Here is a 13,376-nt window from a genome sequence, read left to right on the forward strand (position 1 = left end):
TCACTCGTTCAAGTTCAAGCTTTTAGCACAGTGTTTTCTGCTTGTATAGGATTGTTTGAAGACAAAAAGCTGCAACTCTTGTAGTTAGGAAAAATGCAGTTTTATTTTTATTTAAAGGACTTGCATATGCTCCGTAATTATACACCAGTAACAGTAATTTGATGAATGGACTTTGTGACTTACCTCTGTCTTCTTTTTTTATTCTGAGTTCTCTAGTTTATTTGATTCCAGATGTCTATCATTTTAGTTTAGCAAAACATTTTGTAATAGGCTTCTGTGTGTTATATGCTGGACATCTCTTGAAGAGCATAACAGATAGTTAATATTGGTTTCTTAAACCTTTTTCATATTTATCAGAGAGTCCCACGGACTGGCTGGGTATACAGAAATGTCCAGAGGCCAGAGAGCGTGTCAGATCACATGTACCGAATGGCAATTATGGCTATGGTGATCAAAGATGACCGTCTTAACAAAGACCGGTAAGCTGAGCTGGATTTTGATGCTCATGAGGGATTCTGGTCTATGGGTATACACTCATTTTTACCACTGAGTCCTGTGTCGAATCCTTGTAGGTTAGTTTATAGGTCAAGGAAAATGAATTTGAAGCAAACCATACAAATTTAGGATGTGGGAAGAGGAGCTCATTGTTGATTGCCTCAGTTGTAAACTGCAATCTGGGTTTTCTCTTGGCAAGTGATAGAGCCTGCTTTGGGTACCAGAGGAAGCTTGAGAGTGATATTGGGGCCTTGAAGGTGAGTGTGTTATGTCTAAAATTCTAGCATTGTAATAGTACACTACGTGCTCTTTTCTAGTGCCTTTTATGGATAGTAAAATCCATTTGTGAGATTTCTTTCTAGAGTTGTATGTGCCAGATATAGCTGAGAAAGAGGTATCCTCTCCCCCTTCATTCAATCAACAAGTGTTAAAATGCTTTTTGAGCACAGAACAAAAGTTTACTAGCATATTAGAGAGTAAGGTGAATTACACAGGCCCAAAATACCTTCCACATGAAGTGAAACATAAGGTATGGTGGAAACAGTAAGTACTGTAAGAGTAGGAGAGATCACCTGTTCTTGATTGATCTTAATGGAAGAGGTGCAATGTGAGTTGAGCTCTAAAGAGTTAACCTAGGTAGAGAGGTAGAAGGCCCTGCAAGCAGAGAGAAGGGCAGATAAAGCAAGGCCCTGAGTATAGGAAAGTAAAGGAGTATTTTACAAATGAGAAATAAATTAACCTGATTGCAGCAAATGGTTCACTGGGGAAAACTGAGGAGTCCTGTTACTCAGCATGTGGTGTGGAACTGAGGAGGTTTTTGGCAAATAGTACAAGATGAAAGTGAAGTCCAGAAGAAGTGCAGTTGGGAGTAGTCTGGGATTCGAACTGGACCAGAAAGAGACTAGAGGCAGGGAAATCTCAGAGGACACTCTTGGGCCTTGTACTGCCTTGGTAGTGTGGGAGCCTAAAGGAGACTACCCATATGGGGCATTTCTCTCATTACATCCTGTTTTGATAATGACGATCACAGCCAGTATTGATTAATCACCAATAATCATAACCACTTGTTGAATGATTCACATGTGTTCAGGAACATGAAAGCTGTCAAATATAATTTTTTTTTTTTTCTGAGACAGAGTCTCGCTCTGTTGCTCAGGCTGGAGTACAGTGGTGTCATGTTGGCCCACTGCTACCTCCACCTCCCAGGTTCAAGTGATTTTCCTGCCTCAGCCTCCTGAGGAGCTGGGATTACAGGTGTGTGCCACCACACCCGGCTAATTTTTATATTTTTAGTAGAGGTGGGGTTTTGCCACATTAGCCAGGCTGGTCTCAAACTCTGGACTTCAGGTGATTCACCCAACCCGGCCTCCCAAAGTACAGATATTACAGGCGTGAGCCACGGCACCCACCCTAGTTTTAACCCTTTAAATAAGATTTCAGAAACCAACCGTTTAAGAAATTCATGCTAACAGTTTCCGCTACACTCACATGTATTTTATTGAATATGAACTAACAGTTTTTATCAGAACTGTTGTAGGCTGGCAGAATGTAACTGCTTTAGAAAATATTACATTAAAATACTCTATGAGGGGGGAAAGAAAAAAAAAATATATATATATATAAATGTAACTTTGGAAGAATATAGAGAAGGAACTTGTAGTGAATATAATTCTGTGTAATTATTCAACATTTCTTGCCTGGTCAGATGTGTACGCCTAGCCCTCGTTCACGATATGGCAGAATGCATCGTTGGGGACATAGCACCAGCAGATAACATCCCCAAAGAAGAAAAACATAGGCGAGAAGAGGTCAGTGTTGACTGTTGACTGTGCAAAAAACCACCAGAAAAACCTGTTGCTGAAGCAAAGCTAAGTTTATGAGAACTGTTGCAGTTAGGGAGAATACCACCTTGATAGTCTTACTAGTGTCTCAGAAGGGGAAGGTCAGGGGAGGATACTTTTTAGAGTTTCAGGGCCTGGGTTAAAGAGTGTACAGATAGATCTGACAAGTTAGGCAACTAGCTAGGATTTCACAGTTTAGGACATAATAGATATAGATTGGTAAAGATAATGAAAGAGGGTCGTAATGAGTTTTAAAGAGTAAACTGTTAGTATTGACTCTGTTTTAGAGAGTTTACAGCCTATCTTCCAGAGGCAGGGATTTCCTGGAGTAATCAGCAGGTTGGATTTTGCTTGTTGTTAGTCTGTTCTTTTGTATCTTTTTTTTTTTGAGACAGAGTTTCGCTCTTGTTACCCAGGCTGGAGTGCAATGGCGCGATCTCAGCTCACCGCAACCTCCGCCTCCTGGGTTCAGGCAATTCTCCTGCTTCAGCCTCCTGAGTAGCTGGGATTACAGGCATGCACCACCATACCCAGCTAATTTTTTGTATTTTTAGTAGAGACGGGGTTTCACTATGTTGACCAGGATGGTCTCGATCTCTTGACCTCGTGATCCACCCGCCTCGGCCTCCCAAAGTGCTGGGATTACAGGCTTGAGCCACCGCACCTGGCCTCTTTTGTATCTTTTATAAAGTAATACCCAAGGCTAGGTACTTTTAATTTAATTTAATTTTTGTGTGTCACTTCCACTTATAAGTAAGAACATCTAGTATTCAGTTTTCTGTTCCTTTGTTAATTTGCTTAAGATTATGGCCTCCAGCACCATCCATGGTGCTGCAAATGAAATGATTTCATTCTTTTTCATGGCCACATAGTATTCCATGAGCTGTGTATATAATATATATATCTATATATCTATATAACATTTTCTTTAACCAGTCTACCAGTGATGGGCACCTAGGTTGATTCCATGTCTTTGCTGTTGTTAATAGTACAGCAGTAAAGATATGAGTGCATGTGTCTTTTTGGTAAAATGATTTATTTTCTTTTGAGTATATACTCAGTAATGGGATTGTTAGATTGAATAGTAGCTCTGAATTCTTTGAGAGAACTCTAGACTGCTTTCCATAGTGGCTGGACTAATTTACATTTACACCAAAAGTGTATAATCATTCCCTTTTCTCCACAGCTTTAGCAGCTGTGGAGAAAAAAAAAAAGTCTTTTTTTGACTTTGTAATAATAGGCTGAATAACTTACAAAGAAAAGAGGTTTAATTGGCTCATAGTTCTACAGGTTGTGCAGGAAGAACATTGCCAGCTTCTGCTCCTGTTGAGGGCCTCAGGAATCATGGAATCCTCAGAAATCACCTTCCAATCATGATGGCAGGCAAAAGGGGAACAGGTACATCACATGGCAAGAGCGAGAGCCGGAGAGAGCGTGGGGAGGAGCCACACTCTTTGAAACAACCATACCTCATTTGAACTAATTGATCAAAAACTCACTCATTACCAAGGAGATGGCGTTAAACCATTCATGAGGGATCCATGCCCGTGATCCAGTACCTCCTGCCAGGCCCTACTTCTGACACTGTAGATCACATTTCAGCCTGATATTTGGAGGGGACAAACATCCAAACCCTGTCACTTGTGTCAGCCTTGTTAACACAATAATAGCGGTGTATGTCTGCACCCAGCTTTGTTTAACACAGGGACAGAAGATTATGTTGGTTTCAGTTCTCATTAGTATGTAGATGTAAATAGTATAGCTTTCATTAGCATAATGGAAATAGCTGGAACTTAAATGAATTAGTAGGAATTCTCCATGCTAGATAAGCTTTTTGGAGAGAAGTTCTATAAATCATACATCTAATCATTATTATAATTATTATTTAGTACATTTTAAGTTACTCCTTTAACTTAGGGGCTGAAGGTAAAGAAAAATGAAATACTTGTATTAGAAAGAAAGAAATAACATCAATAATATATTAAATTAATGTCAATTTGGACCAGAGCCTATGGCAAATGAGGAAGACGTGTTTGAAGCAGAAGTTGGAAAATGAAGTAAGCCTTTTTTTTTTTAATGCTGACTTGGTTGGCTTTCAATTCAAGAATTATTGCTAGCTATTTTTATTAGAGGCCTGAGAGATTGGTCCTAAATTGCTAAGCAATAGGAGTCTTTATTGAGATGGTTTAACAGGGCAAGTGGGCTTACGTGTCTATTCTCAGAGCTGGGGAGACTGGAGCTCAGTAGCCACCAGGATTTTTGCCCTCTAAAGGTAAGAAGAACCACAAGGAACGAGAGTCCCAGTTTAAGAGTTTCCAACCCACCCAAACCTGTAGGCGCAAGGGGAATGGTATAAGGAATGTGTTCTTCCTGCCTAAGTATAGGTCCAAATACAGGCTGACCGAGACAGGAAAAGGGGAGGCGTCTAAGGAAATGTTTGTTTTCATGAATCTGTACTGCCATAAATAAAGAACTGTTCTGTTAACTGGCAGAATTAATATAAAAAGAAACCAATTAGCTCGAGATTCTGAGTTGCAGGAAGGAATTGGCATCTGAACCAGAGGATGGTGAGTAATGAGGTGTAACATAGAGGGAAAGGAAGGGAAACAATTCCTCAATTATACAGCTCATTGCAGGATAGTTTTATTCAAGGGTAAATTAAATCTGGACATTGTGGATGAGAAAATGATATTCTAAAGTACTGGTGGGTCATCAAAGACCTTAAAGTGAGGAGAAGGCAAGGAGAAATGAGACCCAAAGGAAAAAGACTTCCCTTTGGAAGCACAGTGAATTTGAGATTCACTCCACAGAGAAGCAAGTCAAAGCCTTCTGGAGAAGAACCAGTCACTGTGAACCATCTCCAACAACTGGAGGAAGACCTATGACTGTCCCTGTAAGAGCTGAGTCCTGACTGGTAATACCCCATGCACAGGCACAGAGGGGGCCTGAGCAATCAGAGAGGGGGTTGCTGCCTTCCAGTATGTTGTATCCTGGCTTTGATGAAAAACCTTTCCAGCTTCATTAACCTTCCTGACTGCTGCCCACTCCTGCTGATTCACAGGGGAATAAATGTCATAAGCAGAAGGCAATGGGGAAACATCTTAAAGAACCACAAGTTCTTGGACAAGAAACCAAAGGCTTGGAGAGCACTGATGTTCTGTTGCCTCTTCCTGCTGCTGGTCAGGATTTGGGAACGGAGAAGAAAATCTGGGAGGTGAACAATTCTTTATGCAGATGGTGTTTATGAACAAGGTTTGGATGTCTGAACCATGCATTAAGATAATTAAATGAGAGTTTCTTGGCTCTGGGTGTAATTTGCCTAATGAGAACCAGGAAACCTCATTTGCCCTTGCTGGCTGGATCAGCGAGCCTGTAAACTGAAGTAGGAGGGAGAAAAAATATCGTGGTCCCTCAGTATCTATGCGGTATTGGTTCCAGGACCCCCATAGATAACCAGATCTGCAGATGCACAAGATAAAATGGTGTCATATTTGCATATCACCTGCACATATCCTCTCATAGACTTTTTCATCTCTGTGTTACTTACGATACCTAATATAATGCAAATGCTATGTAAAGAGTTGATAACTCTGTATTGCTTTTTATTTGTATCTTTGAATTTTTAAATTTATGGTTGGTTGAATCCATTAATGCAGAATCCACAGATGTGGAAGACGAACTGTGCTCGATAAACCTAGAGGGCTGATTGTTTTGGAGAAAAGTAGGTATGAAGATGAAAGAGAGAGTGAGGGCATAAAAGAAACAAATTTAGAAAGGGAGCCAAAAGCAATACTTATATCCTGGCTCCCTTCCTAAACATATTAACATACACTTAATATTATAATGCAAGTTGACAAATGAGGTCTGATAAGGATCACCACGATCTAGTGAGATGGAACTTGAAGCTGGAATACAGCAGCACTAGGTCATATTCCTCTGTGAAGGGAAAACCTTATTGAACAGAAGGCAGAGTTGTGGTATGCCTGTGTGTCTGGGAAGGTCAAAGTTGCTAAAATACTAGGAGATTACAAAGAGAATGGAACCTTACCCAGAGTGAGCATGGCAAGAAGGAGAAAATTAAAAGCATAACAAACATTTATAGAGTGCTTATTATGTGCCACATTTGTAAAGTGCTTATTATTGGCACATAGTAAGCATTTTATTTATATTAACTGCTTAATCTTTAATGATCCTCTTAGGTAGGTACCATCATTTAACCCCACTGTGTAGATGAGAAACCTGAAGGACAAAGAGGTCAAATGACTTGCTCAGGGTTCCACAGCTAGTATTAAACCCAGTGAGCTGGGTTTGAAACCCAATCTAGATCTAGTCTTCAGTTGACTACTTTACTGTTCAGCTTTATCAGTGTCTGAATGATGAATAATACCTTCCAGATACTTGTCACAAAACTGACAAAAAATATTTGCTGAAAGCTTCATTCAGCTCAGCACTTCAGGCAGATTTTTGACATATTTTGCTAACAGAGGAAGAGGCTAGGGAAGCTGTCACTCTATATCTATGTCTGAACAACAAAGTAAAATTCAGTATAGAAGTGGAAGTGTCAGGGCTCATCGCTTGCCAGGAAGGGAAAGGCTGGCATACTCAGCTGTGTACCCTGGACCTCAGCCATGTTGATTTCACAGGGTTCAATTAAAAAGGTAGGCATAATTCTGGCATATGCTGCCAAACAAAGAATATTAACTCTCTGCAAGATTTGAAAAATGCAATTCTGATTGTGTGATAACAAATATCAATCAGCCTAGATTCAGAAAATAATTGTTCAGTTTCAGGAAGAGAGCAACAACATATTTGCTGTTTTGTTTTTTAAAGAACATGGTGATTTTGAACTACAAGAAGCGTATTAATAACTTAGTAATTGGATGTGATCACCAAAAAGCCAATTCAGTCCTACACTGCACTTTGAGGAATATAGTATCTAGCATTAGGAAGGTGATGATTCCATTTTCTTCCACCTTGGTCAGATCATACACTATATTCAGTTCTAGGTGCATCATTTTAAAGAGAATTAAATAGTCTCTTTTCAGAGCAGGACTTTTAGATTTCCATTCTAAAGTTTAAATTTTCATATACCTGTATGTACATATGATTCAGTTAATTCTTTGCAACTGGAAGTAATTGGGAAACTTGTGTTTCTGGAATAGTATGGAGAAAAACAATCTATAAAGGCAGTTAATTTATGAAAATATAAAGTATTTTTCCAAGTATTCTTGCTGAAATATATGAGAAAGAAACAAGGGCAAATGCATGTACAGTGTACACTAAATTTCTTTCTACTAAGGGTAGGGCAGTGCTATGGCTCTAACTGAACAAGCTATTCAAGATGGGGATGTTTTTTATAGGACTGGATTGTTGATATTGGCAAATGTGGTTTATTCTGGAAGTGGTTGTATTCTGTAACGTTGTCTTCCTCCCAGTAATAAATAAACATATGTTTTCATTGCTTTCCCGCAACTCACTATTTTATTTTATGTAAGACCTTTATGTTGCCAAAAATGGTTTTTACAGCCATTTTCTGTTCAAGGAGCCTAACCTCTGTGGTCAGAAGAACTGAGGCTGATTAAAAGGTACAGAAGGTGGTGAAGGAATTGGAAGCCTTTTAATAGTACTGGAGTGATTCAGAAATAAAGGAAGGATACTGGAGTAACTCATAAATAAAGGAGGAGACTGGGGAATAAGGGTAACTCCTGGGATCTTTGGGACTAGAAAGTACAGAAAGCCTAGAAGTACAGGACACCCTCTACTGTCTTACTTCATCTCTGCTTTTCTTTAGGTTTTGGCTAACTCTCAGGCTTCTCCTTGTGGCGGGAGATGTGGCTTCTCTCCTAGCCTCTGCTTGACAAATGCAGATGGCCCCTGAGTGGCCTGGTTTGCGTTACAAGGCTATCCCTTGGCCCAGTCACTGTGGCCACAGATCATCTCACCCAGTGGGGCCACTGTCCGCCTGTTTGACATTGTGTTTGTGAATGAGAGAGGAAAGCAGGAGCCATGGGTTAGGTGTGGTAGAAGAACTACAGGGAAATTTTTCAGCTTAATGTAAGAAAGTAATTTCTGTCAGTACTGCCTCCAGCCATGTGGGCAGTCTCTTGAGGTACTAGGCTCCCTACCATTCCACACATTTGTGGAAAGAGGATAGAAGTGTTCAGTGATGCTATTGAAGGCTTCAGATGCCACATGGATGGTTTAGTTAATTGCTGTTTAATATTCCTTTTCAGCCTATGAGTCTGTGAGCCTACAAAATTCTATCATGTAACTTCCTTTATGTTAATGACAATAATTGCCCATTTGTATTGTACATCTTGCAATAAAAACATTGACAATAGAAAATGAATATACAGAACATCTCTTTGAGCTTTGTAATTCAGTATTCCTTTCCCATTTTCCCCATTCAGATTTGTTTTGAACTCTCATATGCTTATGATTAAAATGTCTGTGGGTATGTTGTGATTCATCCACAGATGTAAAATCCTTGAACACCCCTGATATTTCTATAATTGTCTCATGACCTCGTCTTTGCCCTTTTCTATATCTGTTGTGTTGTAGACCACAAAATAGGTGCTAGGCAAAGCCCATATGAATGATTATACTTAACTTATTTAAGGTGTACAACTGCCTGCCTTTCTTATAAGCTATAAATATTGTCCAGTAGAGGCCGATTTACTCTGCTGCCCCTGTGGGTGGTGTTTGTAAGAATCCGAACCTATTTGTCTTTTGCAGAGTAGTTGTTAACTTTGATAAATGTCCGTATAGTTAAAGTAATGGTTTGATATTTCAGGAAGCTATGAAGCAGATAACCCAGCTCTTACCAGAGGACCTCAGAAAGGAGCTCTATGAACTTTGGGAAGTAAGTATATATGAGGCGTTAATTTGTTTTTAATTTATAACTTAATTTATACGGCTCCCTGATGTTGTAGTTGACTTAGATGATCTTAACAAGCGGTCTCTAACTTATTACTATCTGGTTTGTGTCTATTTCTCACCTCCCAGCTGCTGCAGAAATTTCTCCTGATTGATAGAAATTTTGTGTCCTTCCAAGTTCCCCATTTCCCTTGCCACCCCAATGCCTGGCGCATGACTCACAGCACTGGATTTCTTGCTGCTTTGCCCACACCTACCCATTTTTGGTCCTTGAAAAGAACATGGACTTGGGGTAGTTCAGAGCTAGGATTGAATCTTACCTCTCCACTTTGTGGTTCTGCAACCTCTGCATGTTTCCCTTGCTGAGTCTCTTGCTCATCTGTTAGACCCTGGAGGGTTGCTAGGGTTGAATGAGGTCAAGGTGAAGTGCCACAGAGATGCCTGGCATGGAACAGGGCTCTACCAGTGCTCACTCCCTTCCCAGAGCTGCTGACAGCGAAGGGAGGTTGGGCTGGAAAGAAAGGGCAGGTTGAGCGGTTTTTTCCCCCATTGCTTCCCTCTCCTGCTGCTGTCTTTCATTTGTGAAGGAAAAAAAAAAATCTCCCTTTCCAATTACAGTATCTGTCTTCCAGCCAGTCCACACTGGCCCTTCCTTGCTTGAGCCCTAAGCCTCCCCTTATTCTTGGATAGCCTTGCCTCCCACTCTCACTTTTCACATTTTCTTCAAATTCCATGTTCATCCTCCTGTCTTACAGCTTGATCTTCCACCTTCCCTTTCTACACACTCAGGCCCCTTCCTGCTTCTCCTCTCCGCTGAATCCCAAAGCTGGCAAGTTTCCTATCTTAACTGCCTCATGTGCTGGTTCAGGCCCTCCCTTGTCTTAGGAGTGAGAGGGGAAGTGCCCAGGGTAGAAACCCTGCACAGCTCCTTCTCCTAGAAATGCCATGTCACACAGCATCAGATTCTGTGTGGCACTGTCATTCTCTGTGGTTTGGGTTGATTGTGGGATGAAATAGCCATTTTAAGGCATTCAGGTGTGGTCCAAAGCCTTGTAGCCAGAGAGACCTGAGTTTGAATTCCAACTCCTGTTTACACACCTGTGTGTGCTATTCTACTCTATTTAACCTCATTTTCTCCTCTAGCAAATGAGAGTCATACAGGTTCCCACACCTTTATTCCCAGTTATAAAATTCAAAAAGCTCAGAGAACCAGTTTTTAGAAAACTTGACCTGACCTGAACTCATTAGGCAGCAAATCTTACCTGAACCAACATGAGGCTATTTAGAGTCCTCTTCCATCCTTCTTGATGTGAAAATTAATATGCTTTGATTGAGAAATCTTCATTTGGCAACTGAGTGCTCTCCAAGACCTCACTAGAGGCGGGACTTAGTATATACCGTATGTGCCATTATTTTTCTAAAATAAGAAAATGCTGAAACCTGAAAGCTGTGGCCCCAGGGTTTAAGATGAGAGATTGTAGGCCTTCAATGCCTATCTCTTTGAATAATCATGAAAATTAAATCTGGCAAAATATGTGTGGTATCTAGCTTGGAGCCTGAGTCAGATGGTACATGTTACTAGGTATAGCAGGGTTTCTTTAGAGAAGTGTGCCTCATCTCAAAGTATATACTTTGAAATGCACTTTCAGAACGCTCCTTATATGCTGGGAAAATAATGGAGTGGAGTTAGGTTGCATCTCATCCATAAAGAAAAAAAAAATTGCACCTGAGTTTATGAAACTAATTTCATGCATTGTCTCCTAAGGGGGAAACACTCTTGTATTGATAATTTGAAAAACTTTTTCAATAATTTGTACCTTTATGCCTAATTATTGTAAATATGGTGGTAGTTATCTATTAAATTATTTTCTTAGCCAGAAACTTTACTGAAAAATTTACTGTAGTATCTTCCAGAGATAAATGCTACAAAAGCTGTTTACAGTGGCTTTGGATTTGAATAAGTATAAAACACAGAGAATTAAAACATTTGATAACCCCTAAACAGGTAACAATTTCACTATCTTATAAATGTCGTTGGTTGAATTAATGAAGCCTAATAAAGATTTTTCTTTAAAAGCGCTGAAGGAGGCTTCTTCCTTGTCTCTTTTTAGCTTTTGGTCATCGCAGTCCTTGGCTCACAGACGCATCACTCCAGTCTCTTCTCTGTAGTCACATGCTGTTGACCCTATGTCAGAATCCAAGTCCAAATTTCCGTCTATTGAATAAGGATCTACTCTGTAATCCAGTATGACCACGTCTTAACTTGACCACTTCTGTCAAGACCCTATTTCCAAATAAGGTCACATTCACAAGCCACATTTACAGATTATAGGTCGACATGAATTTTTCAACATAGTATTCAACACAGTACAAGTTTCTTTAATAATTTATGCATTTTGTACTTCATGTCTAATGTTAGTGCCTAACCTTCCGACTTCCAGGGTTCAAATAGTGGCTCCCCTGTTTACTAGCTATGAGATCTTGAGCAATTTACTTAATCTCTCTGTGCCTCAATTTCCTCATCTGTAAAATAACAGTTATTATGGGGTTGTAGGAATTAATGTAATTAAAATACATAAAGCAATTAGGATACTGCCTGTCACGTAGTAAGCTCTATTTTTCTGTGTCTCCAGTCCATGTATCCTGGTTTTGGGTTTAAGAAAATAGGGTCATTCTGTACCCATTGAATTTAAAATAGCATTAGTTACGTAGGAAAATGACATTTGATTGATTTTGGAAATGATGCTAATTACAACTATCACTTTAGAATATTTCTCAGCCCAGAGGATCATAACTATTTAAAACCATTAAATATCCTTGATTATAATTTATCTTTTATCATAGCAGGTGAAATCACATTTCACCAAGCCAAGAAAAAAAGAAAAATCAATATTTTTTTCTGAAAGTATCACAGAAATATATCTGCTCTACACCTGCATTTTGCCTTAAAGAAATGTTCTTTTGAGCCCCAAGGCCTGAGGACAGCCTCTCCCGCCTGTGAAATGCCTAGCACACCCCACCATCCTTGGATTGTTTCTAACCCCAAGTTTTCTCTCCACATTGTCAAAAGTTCAGTCTATTGGAGATACAGTTAGATTAACAAGTAGACTTTTAAAAATGTCTCCCCGCATTCATTCTTCAAAGTACAGGTAGGGGTTGATGTAGAGCAGCATGAGGACCCCAGGACCCTGGAGGGAGAGTCACTAGGAGGTCAGAGAGGGGAAGATGCAAAAGATAAATTTCCAAGAGATCGGCACTTCACTCTGGGCCAACCTTTCCCCCAGGAAGAAGGAAACGTATAATCTTCCTGTTTTCCTCTCCTCTGCCTATTTAGTCCTCTATCTTCAGGACCTAGAACTTGAATCTCCATCCTGCTTGGATGTCCCTCTGTTGCTCTTTAAACTCCAATCTGAGTCATTTGGTCATGTGTCTTCTCCAGTCCTATCAGAAGGCTGTAGAACACTGATATGGGGACCCTCCCTACCATAGGGACTGGGGTCACAGCCACCCTGGCGTCCAGGCTCTGCAGAGCCTCAGGGCTGCCAACACCCCATCAGTGGGCTGCTAGTCACTTCCCTACCCCTCTGTCCCCCTCCCTTATCTCTGCCCCACATCAGCTATTCAGTTTTCTCTTCAAGCATCTATCTTGCCACTTCTCTCCTGATTTTATAGCAAATAATCTTGCCTCTTCCATCTCTGAGAACATAGACACTGTCCGATAGGAAGTTTTCCAGTTTTTTGGAGCTTTGCAAATATGTTCACACGACCCTATTTTGGAATAAATTTCCCTGGGTGCCACATTTCCCTACTTCCCTCCACAACTAAATAGGTAAGAAGTTAACTGCACTCCGTGACTCTGCTTCCTCACAGCCACCACGGTGTGACTGATAGGCCCACCAGGCACTGCTCTTGCTAAGGTCATAGGCGGCCTTCATGTGGCTGGATCCAGCAACCTCACTCTGCCCATGTGCTGCCTGATACTGGCTGCATGGGGTGTTGTCACTCGCTGCTGAAAATCTCATCCCTCAGGTCGTGACTTTGCCCTCTCCTGGTTTTCTTTGTGCCTTTCTGGCTGTTTCTTTTGAGTTTCTTCAAATGTTCCTCTCCTTCATCCTTCATCTTTAGAACCTGTGTCTATCTCTCAGGGCCAAGTCCTTGGGCTTC

General features: G+C 40.5%; 1 protein-coding gene across 1 annotated transcript in view; it reads left to right on the forward strand.

Moving 5' to 3' along the window:
• HDDC2 (HD domain containing 2) overlaps nucleotides 1–13,376 on the forward strand; it is a 31,009-nt gene that overhangs the window by 1,575 nt on the left and 16,058 nt on the right. Inside the window, exons 2-4 of the mRNA XM_010342963.2 lie at nucleotides 358–479; nucleotides 2,201–2,303; nucleotides 9,130–9,198. Of these exons, the coding sequence (XP_010341265.1) occupies nucleotides 358–479; nucleotides 2,201–2,303; nucleotides 9,130–9,198 (294 nt within the window). The remainder of the gene's footprint in view (nucleotides 1–357; nucleotides 480–2,200; nucleotides 2,304–9,129; nucleotides 9,199–13,376) is intronic.

The sequence above is a fragment of the Saimiri boliviensis genome, chromosome 4 (genome assembly GCF_048565385.1).
Source record: "Saimiri boliviensis isolate mSaiBol1 chromosome 4, mSaiBol1.pri, whole genome shotgun sequence".
Classification (NCBI taxonomy): Eukaryota; Metazoa; Chordata; class Mammalia; order Primates; family Cebidae; genus Saimiri; species Saimiri boliviensis.